The sequence below is a fragment of the Epinephelus moara genome, chromosome 22 (assembly GCF_006386435.1).
Source record: "Epinephelus moara isolate mb chromosome 22, YSFRI_EMoa_1.0, whole genome shotgun sequence".
In the NCBI taxonomy this organism is placed as follows: Eukaryota; Metazoa; Chordata; class Actinopteri; order Perciformes; family Serranidae; genus Epinephelus; species Epinephelus moara.
In genome coordinates this window covers 14,311,748-14,330,793 of record NC_065527.1, presented here as the reverse complement: position 1 = coordinate 14,330,793, position 19,046 = coordinate 14,311,748, and the positions used below count along the sequence as shown (strand labels likewise).

At 43.0% G+C, this 19,046-nt stretch overlaps 1 protein-coding gene across 1 annotated transcript in view; it reads left to right on the top strand.

Annotated features, from left to right (window-relative positions):
- Window positions 1-10,815: 10,815 nt before the first annotated feature.
- LOC126383583 (inactive phospholipase C-like protein 2) overlaps window positions 10,816-19,046 on the top strand; it is a 33,196-nt gene continuing 24,965 nt past the window's right edge. Inside the window, exon 1 of the mRNA XM_050034117.1 lies at window positions 10,816-11,530. Coding sequence (XP_049890074.1) covers window positions 11,285-11,530 — 246 coding nt within the window. The 5' untranslated portion in view covers window positions 10,816-11,284. The remainder of the gene's footprint in view (window positions 11,531-19,046) is intronic.

Here is a 19,046-nt window from a genome sequence, read left to right as displayed (position 1 = left end):
CCTTGAAAAGAAGAGGTTCATGCGTTAATTTTCAGGGACATTAAAAATGTACTTACCAAGAGGATAACTTTAATATCACCTACATTACAGAACATACAAATGACACACTGACACTCTTTTTAAGGATCTTGTCAAGTGTTTGTTTTGTCTCCCCTCTCCTCTGTTTATCTTCATCATATTCCTAGGTTCTTCTTCATGTCTAATGACAAGCTGCTGGAGATCCTGTCACAGATCAAAGACCCACTGTGTGTGAAGCCCCACCTGAAGAAGTGCTTTGAGGGCATCGCTGAACTGGAGTTCACTGAGGACATGGAGATCGTCGGCGTGATCAGCTATGAGCGGGAGACTGCGACCTTCACAGAAAAGATTTATTCAGCTCAAGCCAAGGTATACAACAGACAAGGTTTTTATATTTACATATCATACCTATAATATAGCCTTATATTTCTGTTTTAGTTGATTCTAATTGGACATTACATGCTGAACATACAGTTTGAGTTGGACTGTTATTGTATGTCTTCTTTTTTTTTTCTTTGGTTTAGTTGCCCAGGAAGAAGTGGGTGTTGCAGTGGCCTGGCCTGTCATTTGTGCCTCCTCCATCTTTTGGACTACTTAAGTATCTGAAGCCATCCAGACCAAATCACTGCCTGTCAGTATATCCACTGCTAACCTCCACATAGAAGGAGAACTACTAAAAAAGTTCCAAAATTATTACAACGTAGTCTAACCTGTGGACTGATTTTCCATTCCACCCTATGTGGAGAGGTGCAGTGCCCACCCTCTGGTTCTGCACGTCCTGAATTTGCCAAGTGGTTGTAGTCCCGAGAACAACATTTTGTATGATAGGACAACTGCCTCAGCCAATCAAGCTTAAAGGCAAATATATATTTGCTTTCAAGATTAATTGTTAGTAATCTGCCACCATGGAAATAAGCTCAAGACTAATCCATTTGATCATAACAGACTACAGTCACATTACCTTTGATTCCTGTTCATTTTAGAAAGGCCACTACAAGAAAATGTGTTATTTGGATTGTCAAAGGGACAGTGAGTCATAGATGTTAGAGCTACTAGAGTTAGTTGGTTAGCATGCTGAAATTTGCATGTGAGCGTTAGTGTGCTAGCCCACCAACTGCATCCTTAATTTTTTTCCAGGATTGTGCCCATATTGCATAATGAAAGTGAGGCTTACGGGGAACCAATCGTCATATCATATCACATCAATCAACAACATAACAGAGATACCTAGCATGCTAGCTAGTTATTGCTTTCTACTTATCAATTGCTAAAGATTAAAGCACTCATATGATGGCCTGAGGAAATCTTTATGTGACAGAATAAAGCAATGATCAACTGAGGTCAACATCCATGTGATGATCTCAAGACAACATCATATAACAGAGATCGCATGCTAGCTAGCTAGTTCATGCTTTCTACTAATCAAATGCTTGATCATTTCAGTTAATAACTTCCTCCACTTCTCATTTAAAAAGGCCACCACATAAAAAGGTGTTCTTGGTTTATCATGCACCTTAGATATGTTCCTCATAAGCCTTACTTTAATTATGCAATACTTTCTGTCACCGGGCACAATCCTGGCCCACTAACTCTAGCAGCCAGAAACAAACATCTATGACTCACTGTCCTTTTGACAATCCACACAAAAACACATTTTCTTGTAGTGGCCTTTCTAAAATGAGCAGGAATGAAAGTTAATGTCTTCTGTTATGATCAAGGAGTTAAGCAGCTAGCACCCTAGCTGGCCAACTGTTAGCTCATCTTTGCAAGCTAGTGTGAGCTTATTTCCATGGTGTCAAAATACTAACAAATAATGTAAAAAGCAAATATATATTTTAGTGTCTGTAGTAGCAGACTAGTGTAAACTAAAGTAACATGCCTCTCTGCACAGTCGTTTTGTATGTATTTTGCAGAGCACTGGCAGCGGGGCTCTCTTTGATGACATCACAAACGTTGCTCGGCTGAGGCAGTTGTTGTCTCAGGGCTATCATACAAAATGTTTTTCTCAGGACAACAACAACTTGACAAAATCAGGACGTGCCTCTGGTTCCCCCGGTTAACACGGTTAGCTCTATCAGGTCTATAAGTTCTGTAAGCAGCCACCTTCATTTTTAAAACTGTGTGCAGACAACTCAAAGGCTCTGAATTCTGCATAGGGCCCTTTTAAATCAAATGACCAAATACTCAGTGTGCTTTATCTGAGTAGTGGTTTAAGTGACTAGTAAAAAAAAAATCTATCATCATTAGGTTCACTTTTTTTGTCATTGTTAAAATGTTAATGATAAAACTTGAATGGTTAGTTTGGCTTCTCAGGTTGAGAATTAGATTAAGAGTCTTCATAGATTTGAAATGAAGATTCACAGCCACATACCAACAAAATCTGTTTTCCTCTAACTTAGAAACATGGCTAAATTTAGATCATTTGCAACTCAGCAGGATATAGAGACACTGCTTTTGCTTTCATGCCAAGTTGATTGGATTATTTTAATACAAAAGTGTTTTAACCAAAACAGTAGTTGACAGATTGCAAAACACAGCTGCTAGTTTTCTATAAAAAAGAAGAGAAAGAGTATGTGTATAATTGCAGAATATAACTCCAGCCTTGTCTGCATTGCACTGGCTCTATTTTCTATTGCAGAGTCGAATACAAGCACCATCATTTTATATCCTGTCTTGTGCTCTTTCATCCTCTTCTGTAGAAATGTACCATGTAAGCATTATGCCCCTAAAATGCGCCAAATATGATTTGCATGTACACAGAAGGTTTTATTTTTAATCATGGCAGAAAAACACATAGGATTACCTGTTATGTATGCAGGCAATAAGATGGCAAACACACCTACACTTGTGCTGTTGTTTCATGAGAATGTTGTGCAGATAATGAATGCAGAGAGAAGCTACTTTACAGCTAACAGCTCCCACTTCAGGTGAATATTTAGGCTGCACAATGTAAATATACGAGTGAGTTACAATCCAGTTCAGTATATTCACATTATTAAATGTATACATAAATACAGATGATGCTGATGCTAACGACCTGATGATGATGAATATTATATTGTTCTTTATCAGTCCTAATTAGCGTACATATTTGTTTACTTCACAGCTTTACATACTCAAGTTACTTATAATGTGTTTGTGTTTGTGTGTGTGTCGCAGGTGGAGGTGCTCCCTGTGGTGGCTCAGCAAATCCTCTGCATACAACAGGCCATTGCCAAGAATCTGAAGATGCCGGCAGAGCTGAGCTCCCTTACAACCTAAAGGTACAACACTTTAGCACTGTAGTCTTAAAAATCCCTCTACAGAGCAGAATCTGATGATGAAGAGGGAATGGGAAAAGTGTTAAGCATACTGGATGTATACCTGTCAATCTTGTCTTGTCGGCTCTTTTCCGTACTGTGGCTATGATAGTGCCAGATTATGGCCTCATTGGAGAGGTCTCACTGTACTCCCTGGGCTTTATTGAATCTCACAGGTATGTGTGAATGATGTCCTGGGCAAAATAGTTTTCTCTATTAGACTTAGGTCCTGGTTGGTTCAGTCATCAATCCTGACACATCTCAAATTCCAATGTTACTCATAGTCTGGCCCAGAAGATTGTGGCCACATACCGCTTGTGCTCCAAACAGCTGTCTTCCCAACACCACTATGACTACGGTATGCGAGCTGTGAAGTCTGTGCTGACTGCAGCAGGGAATCGAAAGCTGAATTATCCAGAGGAGAATGAAAGTGTGCTGTTGCTTGGAGCACTGATGGACATCAACACGGCCAAGTTTCTAGCACAGGACGTGCCACTGTTTCAGGTGACGCATTTTGTACGAAATTGCACTTAGTGTTTGTTTGTATGCATCAGTTGGTTGACTAGTTATTCAGTTACATTTTCCCTCTGCTACTCACAGGGTATCATCTCAGATTTATTCCCTGGAGTGGTCCTTCCAGAACCAGACTATGACATTTAATCGATAATTTATACATATTTATTTTTGTCCTTGTGTGTGTATGTTAGCATTCCTGTCTCTATTTAGATGAAATTTCTGCCTCAGGGACCAATGGTACACAGATGTCCAGCCAGCAGATAACCATGTGGCTGCAGGGTCTGCTCCTGTTCGCGGTCGTATGGACTGTGGGTGGGACCATCGCTGGGGACAGCTGTAAGAAGGTTGATGTCTTCGACTGCAATCTGATCATGGGCATGGACAATGAGCACCCTAGGCCTAAGACATCTTCCCTGAGAGAGGTCACCTAAATGTTTTGACATATATAGTTCCAATAGCAATTATAAATCAGCCTTTTAACATAACCAATGCATGGCAATGGGCGCACATAATCCCATACTGTTGGGCTTGAAGTGGTTCATTGAGTGTTTGATGCTCATCAGCATAGATGATCTAAACATGCCAGCTAAGGAAGTCTACAGAACCCAACCCCCAATCGAGCTGCTAAGGCAATGGATTGACCATCATCACTGCTATGACAAGGACACCTCCAGACTGAACATAGTGGACATGCTGTTTATGTCTGCAATGGGGCCTCCTGGTGGTGGGACAAATGACATTACAGGTATTTTTGAAATTATTATTTATTTGACATTTGTAGTTTTATTAAAGACAGCAGCAATAAGGTTTTCTGCAGTTGACAAAATGTTTGAAATTCTAGGCCGCTTCACCTGCCACTTGAATATCACCTCAACTGATTCCTTTGATGATGAAACGCTGACCAAGATATTCACTTCCATTACTGACTGGCACTTCAGCAAGGGCTTTGATCCCTCCTTCTTCAGGTAGCTTGTCAAAATTTAAATGTCATACAGACTAAGAATTACATAAATCATCTTTGTCAGAAAGACATAGTGTATTTTGTCTTATGCCTAAGGCTTGGCAAGATGTTGGTCCAGGCGACCATGGCAGTCTGTGAGGATACTATGGACAGCTTCCTCCCCACCCCGTCCACGTCCCACTACATCTTCAACCTGTGGGACTTCGCTTGAGTGATACAGGGTGTGCTCCTGTCTCCGCATACACACATGCAGGTAAGAGTGGGGACAATGGTGAAATGTTTAAATGGATTGTTCTGAATTGAAGTACTTCAGTTCAGTATGTCTGTTGGCCACTTCTGCCAGGATGGAGACAAACTTATCCGCCTGTGGATCCATGACATCTGTTGTGTTTTCTATGACCGACTCATTGACAAGGAAGCGCTCCTACCCGAGTCACCCCATCTCTGACCCTGTTGTCTTTGGCAGCTCCAAGAAACAGGTCACTGGGCAGAAGTTCCTGTTTGGTCTTGCCTTCTTCCATGCTCTGGTACAGGGGAGGAGGAACTTTGAACCTCTGGGTGAGAAATATAAACTGTAACGTTCAAAAAAACTTAACAGTTCACACCAAACTAGATGAAATGGTGCCTCACATGTACAGCGACCAGCAGCAGTGAACCATGGTCCGACACCAGCACACTGTGAGGACGGAAACAGAGGGCTTGGTGGGGACGGAGCACCTGCCACAGCAAGCGAACATGCTGTCTGTGGTTATTTTGACTTGACCAGTGGACTTCACTACAAGCCGATTGGCTGTAGAAACAGGCAATGTGCTTTACGTTCTCAAACCAGCCGCCGGTGATTTGACCAGCAGGTGACAGCAGCTGGTTTGATTTTTTCGTAGGTCCCAGCTCATGGCCTCTATCAGGTACTGTCAGACCAATGGTTAATTCCTAATTAAAGGTCCAGCGTGTATGATTTAGTGGCATCTAGGGGTGAGGTTGCAGAGCTGAAACTTCTCCCATGTGTGTACTAATGTAGGAGAACTATGGTAGCCGAATGAAAAATGCAGATGCCCCAATCTAGAGCTAGTGTTTGGTTTGTCCATTATGGGCTACTGTAGAACAACATGGTGGACTCCACGGACGAGAACCTGCTCTGTATGTAGATTTAAATGTCTCATTCTAAGATAACAAAAACACAATGATTTTAGTTTCAAAACAAATTATAACATAGTTTTAAATATTATACACCCTCTTTGCTAATAGAAGGCCCTAAATTGTACACACTGGACCTTTAATGCCACAGTGTAAAAACTGCAACACATCATAATCAGTCTTGACATGGCATAAAGCAGCTGTCTTCTTATGTCATTATGGCCAAAGTAACTACAGGCTCGCATTGTAGATAAACACAACGGCAGCAGATTTCACTGATTACCCAGAGGAGGATTAATGGCTTTAATCACGGTGTGTAATATTTGTCTGAAATTAAAGCTTGATCATGTTTGGCCTTGAGGGCACCGTGTTGAAGATCAGTATAATAAGTCAAGTTCTTCTCTCATCATCCTATCTGATAAAGAAATACATTTCTAAAAATTATTTTCTTTATTCCAGTCGTATGTTGACTATATTCGCGGTCTTCCAATTTGTGCTGATTCTTGTGTGTTCGGACTTCATAGCAACGCTGACATCACGGAGGATAACCAAGAGACCAATCAGCACTTGGAGAGAGTACTGCTGACTCTGCCCAGGGAGACGGGAGGCGGGGCTAAATATAGTCAGGTTTGCACTGCCTGTTCTCAGAAGTACTCAGACTTTCATTTCACACTCTTATGCGTGTTCTCCTGAGGAAACACTACACGCAAACTTGTTGTTTTATACTCTATACTACTGTAGGGATTAGTGGATGAGCTTGCAGAGGACATCCTGTTAAGATGTCAGCAGACTTTGACATGCAAATGGTGATGGATAAATACCCAGTCATATATGAGGAGTCTATGAATACTGTTTTAAGACAGGTAAGAACAACTTGCACTGCTGTGTAATAAACATTCATGTTGGAAACTGATCAGTTTGTGCAGGACACTCAATTAACACTTGATCACATCTGTCTACCCTCTCCACAGACTCACTCATGTGGTGCGCATCAGCCTGGTAAACATCCTCCAAGCTTGGAGGGGCCAGATTGTTATGTGTGCTGAACTTGAGAATGTTTTCAACAGTATGGTCTCGGGCAAGGTGCCCGCTATGTGGGCAACCAAGTCATACCCCTCTCTCAAGCCACTGGGGAGCCATGTGATGGATCTCATAGCCAGGCTGCAATTCCTACAAGTAAGAATTATGGTTGTCATGAATCACACAGGCCCTAAGATATTTGGAATATGACTTATAAAAAGAATGAAGCACATACTCAGTAGTTCAAGTCCAGGAGCATACATGTAGAGTCAGGAAAATTGATTATGCAGATTGAATGTAAATTTTGATATTTAAAACAAATCTATTACATTCTGATAAAACTAAAGCAACACTCACAGAGAGAATCAATTAAATTGCATTTTTTAAAGTACCACTACCTATGCACATGCTTGGGTGTCTGTCTCAACAGGACTGGATAGATAACGGCCCACCTACAGTCTTCTGGCTCTCTGGCTTCTACCTCACCCAGTCATTTTTTACTGGAGTGGCTCAGAATTTTGCCAGGAAGTACACCATCCCCATAGACTACATTGGCTTTGAATTTCAGCCATGTTGTTATTTTGCTAACATTGGTAATTGGGGAGTCCCTCCCCAAGATCCTCTTCCCATCATTAAGCTTAAACTGGGAGAAACGGCCAAGTTTCACCATGAAAACATCTACATTTGCCCCGTTCAGCACCCGCAGAGGGACATTGTTCACCAGCATGTCAAAAATACTGAATGATGTCAACATTCATAGCACTCTCTCAACTCACTGGTCCACCCACCACTGTGTTCTGATAGCAAACACTAGATGGCAGCAAAGGCAAACCAGTACTCCTCAGGGGTCTAAACTGGTAGCCACATCTGTGCTCGCTTAACCATCACCGAGGCACAGTCTCATGTACAATCAATATACTGTATGCATTCATGTATATTAATGCAGTGTGTCATCAGGTGCAAGTATGGCTTTATGGGAAGTGCAGTCTTAATTTTGAGAAACAATACCACTAAAGTATTATTGCTCTGAAATAACTAGACCATAATGCTTTGATAATGAAACACTGATGTTTTAACGTGTCTAACCCATCACACTGAAGTGGATTTTGTCCAGATTAAGCCTCAACATTCACTGATCAAAGTCTGGCCGGATGTATGACAACAATTTTCTGTCCTGACCAGCAGATTCATAATTTTAATTATGAAATTCAGCACAGGATTAATGCTGCTCTCTGCACAGAGGCCATACGTTATCACACATGACATTTAATCACCGCTGAGCCTTTTCATGCTGGATCTAATTCGACTAAACTTTTGTGAAAGGAATATGTTGACATTAAAAACCCACTGGTATAGTTTCATACTCAACCCTATAACTTTAACTCAGATGGCTTGTGAGTGGTGCTGCCCGGCTGGTGCTGTATTAATGTCGACATTGCTGGATTTTCACCGTAGTCAGCACTTGTTGGTTCAAACGTAATTCATATGGCATCTGAATTCAGCTGCCGCGTCGATACCCACCCTAGATTACAGGGCATAAAATACTGCAACATATACTTTATAAAATGCAGCTGATGGAAGCTCCTGCAACAGATGCTACTAACTTCAGTGGTTTGTTCAGTGGTAGTAGAAGCCATGCTCGTACATCACCTGCATCCCACCTGTAACTAAAGGACACTCCAAAGTTACGACCTTGAAGTTCAGTCTGACTCCAGCTCCAGTTTAGTCCTGTTCTCAAAACACTGTGTCATCCTCTATCTCGTCCCTCCAGGCCTCCTTAAGCTAATGTGTAAATGTCCTCCAGAAAGAGCCCCCTGGAAAGCTAGATGGATCATTTCCCTTTAATGAAAATGAGCAAACAGAACTGCCAAGAGGAGCAAAACACAGACACGTCCTCCAACACTTTATGAGAGTGTTTACTCAGTATTACATTACAGAAAATTCTTCTTCACTTTTCTGAGCAAGGGCACCCTGGTGCACAGTTTTTATTGCAATCACTAAATTATGTTAATGTGGAGCTGATGATGAAATGGAAGAACCTCCTGTCTTTTCAGATAAGGCTCTCCTAAATGATTAACTCTATATGAGACTGTGTTTTATTATTGAGGAATTACACTGCTGGAGGCAACCTTCATCACATAAATCACACAACACGTTGGCTTTGCGTCAGTGAACGTTGCACTGACCTTGATTTGTGTAAGTATTGGTATAACTGTGTGTCAACAAGCAAAATCATTTCAGCTATTTAGAGCATGATGTTTGTCCTGCAGAGTCACAGAAACACTGCAGGTCAGGGACTGTGTACAACAGTCTGCCTATAGCACCAGCATGCACTGCTCGCTGTATACGTTCTTACAGAGAAGCGTATTAAGTTCTAGAAATTGCATTTCTGACAAAAAAAAGTGCCCTTATTTATTATATTTGGCATTTACCCTTGAGGAGGGCATCTTGGCATTCATCCCTGAGCAATGCATCACAAAAATGTCCCCCTGAATCCTTGAGCAGAATCCATGACCTTGATTTCAATTGAATTTTAGAGAGGCAGTTGACAGTGCATTCTACTGTGTGTTTGTGCATGCAAAGGACTGTCTCTAAGGGGCTTACCAGAAAAGAATATTAATTTCAGCGCAAGTCTAAATGGCAAAAAAAAGCCTGACAATAACTTATTTTCTCAAGACATACATATACATTTTTCCCTCGCCAAAAATTAGCCTAAATTTGGAGCGTTATTTAACCCCTTCACAACAAGCTAGCATGACATAGCTGGTACCAATTGATGCTTAGGTTGATTAGTTTCCCTAGATATGACTATTTTTAAGCTAGCTTAAAAATAAGTGTGCCACATCCTTTTAAAGACAGTAATGTCGGCCTCCAGTAATTTTGGCCAGAAAGGGCCAGTGAGGGGACCACCCTTCACCGCCTCCACCCCACGGATAGTTTATTTCTAGAAAAGGCCTGAATACTATCTTTACCAAGATCCCTTTATTAACAGCTTTTTAACATTTTTAAGTGCAAACTTTGTGACTAAAACCCTCTATAAATGATTTATTAACACCCATAACTGTAGACTTAATCATGAAACCCCTCTATAAATGACCTATTACCATTTATAACTGTAAACTTTAGCAAGAAACCCCTCTATAAACGATTTATTAACATCCATAACTGTAGACTTAATCATTAAAGCTCTCTATAAATGACCTATTATCATTTATAAATGTAAACTTTAGCAAGAAATCCCTCTATAAATGATTTATTAACATCCATAACTGTAGACTTAATCATTAAAACCCTTCATTAATAACTTAACATCCATAACTGTAGACTTAATCATTAAAACCCTTCATTAATAACTTAACATTCATAACTGCAGATTTAATCATTAAAATTCTTGACCTTTATTACTGACTCATTAACATCCATAGACTTACTCATCAAAACCCTTCATTAATGCCTTATTAACATTCATAACTGCAAACCTGACAATTAAAACCTATTTATAACTAAAGACCTTATATTAATGACTTCCTAACATTCATGACTTCAGACTTGAGAGTGTAAAGCCTTTATGAATTGCTTATTAACATCCATAACTGCAGATATTATGATTAAAACCCTTCATTAATCACTTACTAACATTTGTAACTACAGATCTGATGATCACAATCCTTTAATAATTACCTATAGACACCCATAACTGCAGACTTAATAGAAAGTAGCACAAACAAATAAACAAAAAGCCCCTCTTGGTTGCTGGAGGAACAGAAAAACACAAACCACCCACCCATCTGACAGACTGGTGACAGATGACGGCTTTATTAGCCTGCTGCTGCTGCACTCATAAACCCAGTGGCTGCTGACGATGACTGGAGAGGGACAGAGGGGGGCGGGGGGCGACAGAAGGAGCCGATGATCTAAATGTTTAAATCATTATGGTGTGCGTTGCTGTGTGGCACAGTGTGAAGAACAGGGTTTAGATTGAGGCGGCGGCGAAGGAGGAGCAGACAGCCTCCGTATAGCATGTGCATTTCCTGAACGCAAGCGCACATCCAGCTACCGCGCAGAGAGGTGTTGATTGTCGGCGGCGGAGGTCTGGAAGGTGCACTGCTGTCGCTCAGCTGTCTCTCCTCCTGTCACCCCGGGGGAGGGAGCGACACAGATAGAGAGAGAAGTTTCCTCCGCTCTTGGCGCACGGTCACAGATCGTTCACTTTAACGCGATGGCACGCCTGCATCCGCGTGCAGCGCTGTTGCGTTCGGAGCTCCGCCGCTTCCAGGAGATCTGAGAAATCTCCCCCCTCACCTCTCCACCACCCCCCCCAAAAAAAGTGGCACCAATGGCTGATTTTGGAGAGAACAAGAGCGCCGTCGGTCCACCGGTTGCTGGCTGGAAAGCTGCGTCAGGAGGAGCCGGAACGAGCCTGGAGACGCACCGGGGAGAGCCGGTGTCAAACGGAAACTGCAGCGTGTCAGACACCGTCAAGAGGGTCCAAACGGAATCCAGCTGCGAGTCACCGACGTGGGAGAGCGCGGGTTCAGATCCATCCTCCAAAGCAATCCCTCGACGCAGCAGTCTGATCAAGGTAGGCCATCATCTCCATCAGGAGAGCACAGCTCATCTTGCTTTGAAACACAAGAGGAAACACTCACACACTAAAGCATGTAGGCAAACTGTTGCAAGTCCAGAGCAGACCTAAAAAAATGAGTAATGATTCCATAGATCATGATAAAGTAGGATATGGTTGCTTGAATTGTGCACAAACACTACAAGCCTGCATGTGTGTAATGCTGGTGCCATGGTATGTAGAAAATGCTATAAAGTCACTATTAAATCACCACTGAGATGACTTCACACACAGCTCTACCCCCAACACTGCTGGATATAATCTACCTGCACATTTTGATAGATGAGTAGAAGTATTTTGTGCACATCCTGTCACATTGAGGATGGCAGCGAGCACCTGTAAATCCCAAGTCTCGACTTAAGACCACACAGGACTCCAAATCAGCACAAAAACATTCAATCTCAGAGCTTTTCAGTCGTGTGTCTGTCAGACACTGTAGGGTCGATATGTGCAGGCCAGGCTTTGTTCTAGCGACAGACTACAGTCAGCAGGCGATGTCACTTATTAGCACTCCATCAGCCAGAGAGGAGGAGGAGGAACTAATAAGCGAAAGCACCTGCTGTAGTTTTTGATTAGAATGAGAAATTGCATTCACTCCGCCTTCGGTGGCTCACAGTTGACTACCCCTGTCCAATTAACCCTACTGCCTACACTGATCTGAGCTCACGTTTAAGCAGACGTCTGGTTTATTTGTATAAAGACGTTGACATGGAAAACATTTAACAGTCTATGTTGGATTTTGACTCATTTAAAGCGCTGTCATATCAAGAGAAATCAGTCAATACATCATGTACTGCTTTTGTCCTTTTATGACTTCGGCCCTCTCAGCATGTGGGAGGTCTTAAATTGATCTCTAGTCGCAGCTTGTCTCCAGAGCTGCTGCCTGTAAAGACATGATTGTACGAACATGGCTTCATGATCTGTTTCTGATTGGCTCCCACTGTGCAAGACAGGAAGCCGGCCAGTTGGCCAATTTCCTCGCAAGGTTCATGTTGCAATATTGCTATTAAGTCATGAGCAGTTGGTGATGACACGTAACTTTCTCCCTTCGCACACACACACACACACACACACACACACACACACACACACACACACACAAATGTTTCTCACCTCCTTGCCCACACACAGGCCTGCTCTTGCCTTTCTTCTGTCTGTTACGACAGTGCAGCCAGCCTGACACAGAGGATTTAAAATCACTGCTTGCCTCAGTGAAGTTCTGGCGTCTCATGCCGGGTCAGAAATGGTGTTTGATAAAGTCTTGGCTCTGCATCCAGAACATATCACCTGCAAACCAAGGGATTGTAATGCAGGACAGCGTGGGGGGGAAAACAATGCACGTGGGTCCCGTGTATTGAAGCATGCATTCATGGCATGATTTGACTCATTCATGTTCAGTGGGCACATTTGATGCTGAGAACGTTCAGCGATCAACGAACCGTCCCACACAGCGCTGCGTGTACGTTTGTGCTCTCACCATAAACGTGTTTGTGTTATGAATTCTAAACACCTGAGGCTTGAGATAGATGGAGCTCAGGAGTTATGAATCCACCTGTCGACACAACAGTGTGTTCTGCTCTGCTGTTTCCCAAACTACCCCTGCAGTTAAACCCAGGATTCCACACAATAGGAGTCTGGTATGTGGGCAGATAAACAGGAAACATGACATTCCAGACCGCTTTTCACGGGAGTCATGGGATTCACATCCAGTGTGTGTGTATATGTGTGTGTGTGTGTGTGTGTGTGTGTGTGTGTGTGTGTGTGTGTGTGTGTGTATGGCTCCCGTTGGCTGCGGCTGAGTTAATGAGAGTACCCTTAATTGTCTTTCATTAGTATGTACTTTGTGCCGTCCGCTGTCCTCTCATTTATTCTGTCTCGCTCTCATGCGCGTGAAGGAGATGCAGAATCAGTTTGCCTACTCAGTTTGTGACTGTTTCAAGTTCATCTTGATGTAGATAACCATCAGGCACTCTCTTTGTCTCTCTCTTAGTTTCAAACACACACACAAGCACACACACACACACACACACACACACACACACTTGCACAGACCTTCTAGTAAAACGGAGCTAGGCACAACAAATATCTGCTTTCCAGCTCCCTCATTACTCATGCCAGCATAAACTATAAGACTCAGAAATACATGGTTGGCATGGTTAAGTGTGTGTGTCTCCCCGTGTGTGTGTGAGAGAGAGAAAGAGAGTGAGAGTGTGTGTATGCGGGCACATAGCTGTACGATGTAAATCACATATCTCCAAAATCTCATCTTTTCATTAACCACGAAAAATATTGCGTTACGATATAATCCAGTGGGTTTTCCTCGAGGTATAGAACAAGAACTGCCTCAGCTTTTATAGGAGACTGTAATGCTCCAATTTATCTGAAAACTTAAAGGAATGGTGCAACATTTTGGGATGTACATAAATTTGCTTGCTGATAGCTAGATGAGAAGATTGACACCACTTTATGTTTTGTCCAGTGTGACGCTGGGGTCAGGAGACGGGGACAGTCTAGTGTTCCGATGGCTCATTATTCTAAAATCCTAATATTCCAGAAAATGTTCCACTGAACCAAAAGCCCATTTGTGCGACAGCCCATTATCCTGAAAAGAAACACCCATTTCTCCAAAAATTCGCACTCTCCCAAACGCGAATTTACATTTCATAGGATAGCGAAGGCATGGCCCACCCTACTCTACCTTACTCTGCTTCGGATTGGCTTACCCTGACATTCTTTCCCTAACCCTAACCCGTCCCACTCCTCTTGTTTGAACCTAACTAATCCAACAAAGACAAGTACTAGCCAATCACAGGGAGAGCGGAGCGGATCATGCCTTTGCTATCCTTGTAAACACAAATTTGCTTCCCAAAAAGATTAGTGGACCTTCCTGAGGGGCAATTTGTTTTTGTGCGATGACGAAAGAATGACCTGCGCTACTCTGCCTCTGGTTGGCTGGTAGTCATTGCCTTCGTTGGTTGGGTTGGTTAGGTTTAGGCCAGAGTGAGGGTAAGAATATCAGGGTAAGCCAGTCAGAGGCAGAGTAGGGCAGGTCTTAACTTCACCATAGTAGGAAAAAAAAAATATCGCGCCCAGATAGTTACATGAATTTGTCTAACTACATGGACAGTGTGTATTTTCAAAACAATAGGCGTTTGTTTTTTGGGATAATGAGCTGCTAAACAAATGGACTTTTGGTCCAATGGGATATTTTTTGGAATAAGGAGTAGTTGGGACAATTGCATGGCACCCAGGAGAAGGTTAGCGTAGCTTAGCACAAAGATTGAAAGCAGGGGGAAACAGCTAGCCTGCCTCTGTCCATAGGTAGCAAATCTGCATGCCAGCTCCCTTACAACTTGTTTGTTTGATTTGCACAAAAACAGAAGTGTAGAGAGAGCCAAAGTAGCTGTTTCCCTGTTTCCAGTCTTTATGCAAAGCACACCTTCTGACTCCAGCGCCATATCTAACCAACACATACAAGAGTGGTATCAATCTTCTCATCTAACTCTCAGCAAATTTCCCAAAATAGTAAACAATTCCCCTAAACTTTCATTCAAATTTTGAGCCATGTTGTTTTTACTGGACAGCGTACGTTTGTGCTTTTGTTCATATATGGTATATCTCTGCCAATGCATATACTTGTGTGCACTTACCCTCATCAGTATTCATGTCTAATGTGTGTCTGTGTGTGTGCATTTTATCTTCATGTGTGTGCTTTATAGACTGAGGGAACAGCATTAGCCAGAGGCGTCAGCAGCACACAGCTGGGGAGGGTAGTTGTTTGAGTCAGAGCAGCACTGAGCACCTCCTGCAGTTCAAATCAACATCTTTAGCCCGCTTTAAACCACTTTAGCCGGCATAAGCATGACCCCTGCACAGCACAGGGAGTGGATAAACCTTCTCACTGATTGTAATGGAGCCACAGGACATGCTACTACTCTGAGCTCCTCAGGTGATTGAGTCGCTCCACATACGCACTCTACATTCATAATATACATCTAGCCGTGGATGTGTGTGTGCATGGATGTCTGAGTTTTTGCATGTTTGTGAGCCTCCCCTCAAGTCATCACTGAGCCGTGTGAAACCCCCACTCGGCCCTTTGATCGTTGATGCCTGACTCAAGGCTCCAACCGCCTGTTTTTGGTCTCCTATCTCCAGTAAATGCATCTCTGACGTTTGTCAGCTGAAATGGTGGTTAGCTCGCTGACATAATGAGCTTTTCAAGTCAACCTTTTACTTGTTTCATTCTGTGTGGTGTGTGTGTTTGATTGTGTCTGTGTTGGTGTGTATGTGCACTCGAGCGCACATGGGACTTCAAAGGTTTGAGGCGTAAAAGAGCATCTGCAGCTATACTTGCCACAAGGGCAGGGGCTTATAGGCAGACTGTGCAGATGAGTTACTGTGAATGCTCACCACATTTTCTGTTGAACCGGGTTCCCATACATCGAGCCACAGACAGAACAACTTGACCACATATTGTTTTTCCTGTGCCCTGTTTAACCCTAATGTCCTGTCTTCTATTGCAGTCACGCACACGCACAACACCCACACAGAGATATAGATTGTGTGATTATTACACACTCTGTGATCAATTCATAAAGATGTCCCTATTAAGGCAGCAAATAAGTAGATTAATAATCATTTAATATGACGGTTATGTTTTGGATTCATTGTTTAGTGTAGATAAAGTTAGATAATGGCAATAAATATCCTTTACAATTTCTCAGAGCTCAAGGTGGTGTCTCAAATCCTTTTTTCTATCTGAACAACAGTCAAAAGCCAGTGCGAATCTGTCATATCATATGTGATTATACAGAAAAGAGAAAAGCAGGAAATTCTTCAAAGGTCCTACATTCTTACTGAGCATGCAAGTGCAAGTGGCTCTAGGGACGGCCATGTTGGTCTGTGGGTCTATCACTTTGGTTCAGAGTGACATATTTATCACATTACATGAGGTGTGTGTAGGGGTGTAAAAAATATTGATGCACTTGAGTGTTGCAAAATTATGTTTTGTGATTCTGTATGGATTCTCAAAAAGGCTATAGATTTTTGATTATTAGTTTACATGCAAAGACTCATTGCACCGTTAAGTGTAGCTTTTCTTTACACAGAGATTTTGCAGCAGGGCCGTTACGAAGTCCCTTTATTACGCATCCATTGATTTTATATTGAATCAAACAATGATGGCATAATAGCCAAAGAGGTGCAATGTGTGTGACATGTAACAAAACAGCGCTGGCCTTTAGTGTGACATATAACAAACGTGTAGGTCCACGCTTTCTGAACAGTAACAATAGCAGAAAATGGCAATAACAGTTACTGTCCCTTTTATGTGGCGGTTGATCTCGCCTTCTGCTCAGAGGGTGAAGAGCTCCCTGATCTCATTGTCTCCCCCAGTGTGCAGACATTTTCAGCTGCTGTTCTTTTTTGGAGTCAGCTGCTAACTCCTGCTAGCTACTTTTCAAATCCCCCCACATAACACGTCGTCAAAACATCACACCCGTCCAGTACATGGTCCCTTTCTGCTGGCTGTCCCTTTTACACTGACGTCGATTTGGTGTTGTTACTACCTCCGCTACTGGCCTATAGGCGTGACAACTCTGTCCCCCAATTCTATGGTTGTACCTTGTAAAAGGAACAGCTGGGGGGAATAATGGTGTGACATTTCCATCTTGAACAGGCAGTGTAAAAGGGGCATGCTTGTGGTGTTTAAACCCCCGACTGCTAGATCCTTCTGTGTTGTTATCTATCCATCCATTTCCATCCATTTTCATCCACTTATCCGGGGCCAGGTTGCAGGGGCAGCAGGCCAAGCAAAGCAGCCCAGATGTCCCTCTCCCCAGCAACACTTTCCAGCTCCTCCTGGGGGACCCCAAGGTGTTCCCAGGCCAGATGAAATATGTAATCCCTCCAGCGTGTTCTGGGTCTGCCCAGGGGCCTCCTACCAGTGGGACATGCCCAAAACACCTCCAGTGGGAGGCGCCCAGGAGGCATCCTGATCAGATGCCTGAACCACCTCATCTCACCCATCTCATCTCTACTCTGAGCTCCCTCCGGATGTGCAGGCTCCTTACCCTATCTCTCAGGCTGAGCCCAGCCACCCTAGGGACTAAACTAATTTCAGCTGCTTGTATCCACGATCTCATTCCTTTCAGTCACTACCCAGAGCTCATGACCATAGGTGAGGGTTGGGACGTAGATAGACCAGTAAATTGAAAGCTTCGCCTTCTGGCTCAGCTTCCTCTTCACCACAACAGTCTGGTGCAGTGCCCGCATCACTGCAGATGCTGCACCAGCTGCACCAAACCACCGATTCATCTCACTCTCCATTCTACCTTCTCTTGTGAAAAAGACCCCGAGATACTTGAACTCTCTTGCTTGAGGCAATAACTCTCCCCCAACTCATAGGGGGCAATCCACCGGTTTTCGGCAGAGAACCATGGCCTCAGATTTTGAGGTGCCGACTCTCATCCTGATCGCTTCACACTTGGCTGCAAACCGCCCCAGTGCATGCTGGAGGTCACGGTGTGATGAAGCCAACAGAACCACATCATCTGTGGAAGGCAGAGATGCAATTCTGAGGTCCCTAAACCAATATATCACCATATATTGAATCGTAACCCCTGTATCATAATTCCTGTCGTATGTCCAATACATGGCCCTGGAGTAGTGTCTCCTCCAGTGGTCCATTATTTACTACATGTAGGCACTGAACCCGAGAATAAAACAGTGGCTGTGTTGTCATCCATTATTTTAGTTTGTGTGTAGCCTGATTAATCCCCATTTAGGTTAGTTTCTTCAGTAAGAGTTAACTGGTACAGAGCATGAAGCATCTGTACTGTTGCTATGGTTACCTGCTGTGTAATAGCCCCGTGCAGTGATTCAGAGTGATGGGTTAGTGGTTGATTGGAGCTATGTTTTCATATACAGTTTTAATGGACATCTGCCAGCCAGTCCAAATCAATTATTCCACAGCCATGTGATGATACTAACAATATCAACGTAACAAGCTGGTGGCTGCCGGCACCTAATGGCTCTCAAACACAAATAAACCTCTCAACAGATCTCCCCATGTTTCCACTACATGAAATAAATCTAGTGGAGTCCCTTATTTTGAAGGCCTCTCTTTCACGTTCCATACATCATCTCACCATTCCCAGTAAATCGCCTCCTAACCCCCGCTCCAGGGTGAGAGGGACTGGAATAAACTGTGTCATTAATCATCCATCACCTGCCGTCAAACACACAAGGCCACAGGGAAGACAGCCCTTCCTCCAAACCAATTTTCACTCCTCTCTGGTGTATTCTCGCTCACGTCACAACCGTCTCTCCTCCTCTGTATTTCTTAATTGTTGGATCAAAGACAATGCCCACGAATGACCTACATCTTCATTTTGCTGACTGTGAGATGCTGTAATTAGCGATACAAGCTTGTTGCATCCATATAAACGTACGCTGTCATACATCATATCATGCA